The 5848-nt window shown below is 42.6% G+C and overlaps 1 protein-coding gene across 1 annotated transcript; it reads right to left on the reverse strand.

Annotated features, from left to right (window-relative positions):
- Positions 1–2365: 2365 nt before the first annotated feature.
- MAFB (MAF bZIP transcription factor B) lies at positions 2366–5643 on the reverse strand. The gene has a single exon (XM_044297969.1). The coding sequence runs from the start codon at positions 5302–5304 to the stop codon at positions 4348–4350; it is 957 nt and encodes a 318-aa protein (XP_044153904.1). The 5' UTR covers positions 5305–5643; the 3' UTR covers positions 2366–4347.
- Positions 5644–5848: the final 205 nt, after the last annotated feature.

Below are 5848 nucleotides of genomic sequence, written 5' to 3' on the forward strand. Positions count from 1 at the left end.
TCTATCTATCCATCTCTCCATCTCTCCCATATCTATCTCCTATCTAGCTACATTCTATCTATCATCTCTATCCTATCTATCTCTCTACAGTCTATCTATCTATCTCTCTACCATAGCTATCTCCTATCTATCTAGCTATATTCTATTTATCTATCTATCTATTATCTATCTATCCATCCGTCTCTATCCTATCTATCTCTCCCATATCTATATATCTATCTATCCCATATCTATCTATCCATCCATCCATCTATCTCTCCCATATCTATCTATCTATCCATCTCTCTCCTATCTGTCTATCCATCTAGAGTATATCTATCGTCTATGAGTATGATATGAAGTAATTTTTCAACAAGATTTTTTAAAAATACCCCATACAGCTCTCCAAACTCTGTAACTATCATGGGCTTGCTCTGATATTTCTGTCCTGGGCAAGACATCACAAGCCTACGGAGACTTACACATTTTACTAACGTAAAGCAGAGAAGATCACCAGGCCACTACTATGCAAAGTTGCAGATGTAGCAGAGCCAAATCTGTCATTTAAAGCCTGCCGCATTGTGACCAAATACCTATGTCTGAGAAAGGTTGAACTTGAATGACATCTGCCTTTTTATTCGGACTCCTATGGTATCACGAGGTTGCCAAATGGCAAACTCAGCCCCGCTACCTCGACATATAATCCTCACAGTGGAACTCCACGGATCCAGCACCTGCTCTGCAATGTGGAATTACACCTGTGACCATAAGATCTGTGAGAACTGCTGACAACATTTTGGCTTTGAGGTGCCTTCACACGCTGCGGATTTTGTTGCAGAATTTTCCTATGACTGAAAATCAGTGCCATTCATTTGAATGGGGGGGGGGGGGGTGAGCGCACGGATTTCTGGAAGCCCTGCTCAGCTAAATGGAGCTGATTTTCAGCTGCAAAAATATTCTGCATTAAAAAAATCTGCGGCATGTGAAGGAACCCTTAGACTTTTGGGTGCGATTTTTCAGTTGCTAAATAATAACGGAGATTTAGATGATGCAAATTAGAGTGCAAGCTCTTCTGTAACGCAACATACAGGCTGATGATAGTGAACAGGTTGGCATGAAGACGAATCGGAGGGACAGAAGGAAGAGACCTCAGTTCTGTGCTATCTATGCTTTTTGCAAAGAGTGAACCCTGAACTTTGAACTGGACGGCAGGACCTGTTACCTAGCAGAGCCCGTAGACAAGAGCCGTCCTATTACCGCCTCTCAAAGGGACATTTCTTCGTGATTATTATTTTTTTTTTGTTTAATTAGTCCAGCCATTTATTCGGTTGCATGCATGAGAGCACAGTAATACGCTATGGCAGTTCCCACCATATTCCGCTCCAGATTTCCCAGTCACTGCCAAATCAAACACATTAACCCTTCCGCCTCCACAACGCCACACACACACACACTATAGAGCTATAGGTTTGCAGATCTCTAAGGAAGGAGATAGCATGCCACCCCCGCAGGGCAGGCCCCCCTCTAATAGATAGCGCTGCATGCCTTAGATTTCAAACTTTAGGAAAAATACCCAAGGATCTCCATAAAGGAAAATCGTGCTGACCCGTTCACCAGCGGCGGATTTTGCGGCCGCAATTGAACATGAGTTTCATACACTCTGAATGTAGTTATTACTGCAGCAGGTGCATGGATTGCTGCAAACTTCATTCAGTCTGCAGGAAATCTGTGAACGTACCTTTAGCGGGTCAATGCGGATACTGAACGAGACGGATAGCGTAAGGCATATTGGAATTCTGTATGAAGTTATTAACAATTTATATTAGTCCTGAAATAATGATGGCAGTATGCAATATTCCCTTGAAATGGTACCTTATTATGTAAATTATATTATGTATATAGTTAAAGGGGTAGTTTTGGGGGCTTTGCATTCCACCATGGACTTTAATGAGGAAGACAAATCATTTTATGATGCAATTATGGAGGCTTTATAACAGGTCACCATTTTTTTTTTTTTTCCATGCACACCTCAGAACAATGACCTAACAGGTGCTATAATGTGCGGACTACGCCGAATGAATGAAAGTGACAGATTTTACAGGTTTGCATGTGCCATGCGATGGGACGTGTGTCAATGATTGTTTAAATTCAGTCCGAAGGCCAGCAGATTACTTTATGGCAGAACACAGTGGACCCTGAACTTACACCAAGTACACAGGGTACACCCAGCAAGGGTAGTGGTGAAGTTTTAGAGACGGTGATTATATACCGTATATATGTACATATGTATGGTATTATTTCTGTGATGCAGTGTCATTTTTTAGATTTTAAGAGCCCAGTACATAGTTTAAAAAAAATTAAAAAAAGACCAGTCCGTGTAACATGCGCCATTTCAATGATTTTAATAAGCAAAATAGGAAACAATTTCAATAACAAAAAACAAAAAAAAAAAACAGAAACCAGTCTGAATAAAACTACAATAGACCAGGTTTATCTTTTATCAGAAGCAGGGTTTGAAATGTATCCCTTCAAAATTGACATGACATTAAAAAAACTAAAATAAACAACACAGCACATTTGCTGGAGGCATGATTTCAACACAGTTGAATCAGGAAATAAAAGTAATAGCCCCCCTCCCCCATCCCCCATGACTGATGCATTGACAGAAAATCCTTAATATTGTAAGAACGTAAGCATCGTGCTGTCCACAGAGTTTCCTAACATTAACTTATAGATAGACGAAACAAAAACAAAAAAAAACAAAAAAATCGTAAAATGCATCTGCGCCAGCAGTGCGAACATTCGAAAGGAACAAAAGAAAAGAAAAAATATATATATATATAAAAATGTCACTTTTTAAAACTTTTTTTTAAATTTGGTTGGCTGTGACCCGAAGGTATCACTTAACTTTTTACTGACCTGCAGAAAATAAATGAAACCGCACAGCAACCGGCTGCAAAGAGCTGCTACATATATATATATATATTCATAAATAAACTGAGCAGGAAGGAGAGAAGAAAGAAGTCAATTGATTTGCTACCTGTGTAGCAGCAAATAAACCGGAGAACATAAGGGGTTGATAGGAAGCATTTAGTATCTATATAAGTCGCCATTTAAGCTGTCACAATGTAGCCCCTGCTTTTGTCCTCAGAGAATAGGTTATTACAGTTTTGCACAATGCTGGTGTCAGCCAAAATGAAACTCACATGCCAGTGTCTTATGTTAAGGGGGAATAATAGAGTTCATAGTCTATTCCTGGAAGACGAAGAAAAAAAAAATAATGACTCCCCTTCCTCCATAGGGAAACCGAACTGTAGGACACAGCAGGTGACATATATAGGTATACAGGTGCTGCAGAGCTGAATTGGACATCTAGGACAACTCACTGTGATAGTAAAACTTTATCTGGATATGTTGTAGGACTCTAAGTAGACACCATACAAATCCAGCTCTGCTACATCTGTATATATATAATAATAATATTTAAAAAAAAACATATTTCTATATCGTTGCTTAGCTGTCACAACTACATATACTATGAACTGGACACTGAGTTCTCATCTAGCTATTCCTAAAAAAAAAAAATTATAGAGAATATTAACAATATAGCAACTAAACCAAAGGGCCAATGCACCATTGTGGCACTTTATAACCAGACTTCTTCTCTTCACACAATGAAAGAAAATGCCCTCACATATACCTAGACTAAAAGGGTGAAATGTTGTAGGTAGGTGAAAACTGCTTCATATTTACAGGTTAAAGCAACTAAAAAGATTGGGGGGGGGAATGGAGACATAGTACACAGTCTATATAGCAATAGAAGCAATGAAAGTTGCTCAGATGCTCAGAGAAAGCATGCTCAGATTAAACAAGGTAATGATACAAAATAGAAAGTATTACCATACATGTCCAGCATGCAGGAATAATAATTTTAATGCAGGTTTTTTTTTATTTTATATTTTCTAGATAATCAAGCAGGCAATAAAACCATGGGGGTTAGGGGTGCACTGAATGTCCCACCTGATCAGATTCAGTTGTCTTAAGGTTCTATCACTCAAAGCTGAAGAAAAATATCTGTAGGTAAAGTTTTTGAGTACTTTTGTCCTTGTTCCCAAGTGGCAGTGCTATTGTCCAACACAGTCCTGTGGCATTTCAGATAAGTCCTTTCCCACCTTTCCCCATACCCCACCCAATCAAGCTGGTGCCCCCCAACAAAACATCCATCAGAACAGTCTCAAGTTCTCTTGTGCACCCTTGATCCCCCCCAACCCCCCACCAGACTAAGTCTACAAAAAGTTGGTATTCAGTTAGAGAGTTCATGAAGCCCCCCTTCTCCTCCCGCTACACAGTTCTGGGTTGAGATGACACTCACATAAAAAACTCTGGAGAAGATGGGTTGTCGCTTGTAGACCCGGCTTCCCTGAAGCTTGTGTTGGTCAGTTTCTCGCACTTCATCTTGTAGGCATCTCTTTCTCTGACCAGACGGTTGACCTCTTGTTTCAGCTGCTCCACTTGCTGGATGAGCTGGGTCTTTTCACTCTCCAGGTGGTGTTTCTGTTGCACCCTTTTATACCTGCAGGACTGGGCGTACCCCCGGTTTTTCAGGGTTCTCCTCTTCTGTTTTAGGCGAATAACATCATCCTTAGTAAAGCCCCTCAGATGCCTGTTGAGCTCCCGGACAGACATGGAGACCAACTGGTCATCAGAGAATCTGTCTTCTATCTGGCTAGATGACTGGTGCTGAGGGTGGCTGTTTTGGAGCTGCTGGGAAGAGGTGGAAGAGTTGGATGGGGTAGGAGAAGCTTGGAGATGGTGGTGGTGGTGGTGATGATGGTGTGGGTGCTGGTGGGGATGTGCCAGTTCCTCGTGGGGGACGCCTTGGTACTGGTGGTGATTCTGGTGGTGGTGGTTGTGATGATGGTGGGGGTGGTGATGACCTCTGAAGCTCTCAAACCCTTGCAGCTGAGGAGGTATTTGAGGGGGTCCTATGAGAGCTTCTACAGCGTCTTCTGGGGTGAGGTTCAGAGCCTCTGGGTTGACCTGCTGGTAACTGTTGGGCATCCAGTAGAGCTCCTCCAGGTGTGTCTTCTGCTCCGTTGGACTGAAGCTTGGAGAGGAGGGCACTGAACTGCAAGGAGTGCTCATAGGGGTGGAAGACACAGAGCCTGTAGGCTGCAAACGATTGCACTGACGGATTGTTCGATCTGCACGGTTGTTCAGTGGTTCTTTCTTGACATCAAACTTCATCAAATCAAAGTCATTGACGTACTCCATGGCAAGTGGACTGGTTGGTAACTCGGCTGCAATGGTCAGCTCTGCTGCCATACTTCTCAGGTCGCTTTACTCCAGTTCTGCACCCTGAGTGTGCCTCAGCTGCACACCCAAGGAGTCCTCCAGTGCAGAGAACTTTTATCTTCAGCTCTGAAGGAATCGGTGCCAATGTGCTTCTCCCCTGCCTCTTCTTGCTTGCTCAGCTCTTTCTTTTTGGCTGAGCCTGGCACAATCCTAGTGCAGAAGAAGAGCAACCTCCCGTCCTGTCAGTCTCAGGGATCGCTGCTTTGTAAAATTCCTGCAGCTGCCCTGAAATCTTGCTGAAGGAACTTTCTTGGGCTGCAGGAGAATCGTGCAAGTTACTGAGAGCAGACAGTAGCGTGTAGCTCTGGATATCATCTGTGCTGCCCTATGCAAACCTTCTACTTATATGCCCAGAGTAGCATCACGAGTGGAGGAGGGTGGGCTCCAGACCAGGCTGTCCAATGTCTGGAGAGGGAATGGCTACATTAGCATGACTAGAGCAGAAGAGGAGGGGTAATGTGCAAAATGACAGATAGAGGAGAGGTCAGCTGACAAGCTTCTGCTAGAACAAGAC

This window comes from Bufo gargarizans, chromosome 6 (genome assembly GCF_014858855.1).
Source record: "Bufo gargarizans isolate SCDJY-AF-19 chromosome 6, ASM1485885v1, whole genome shotgun sequence".
NCBI lineage: Eukaryota > Metazoa > Chordata > Amphibia > Anura > Bufonidae > Bufo > Bufo gargarizans.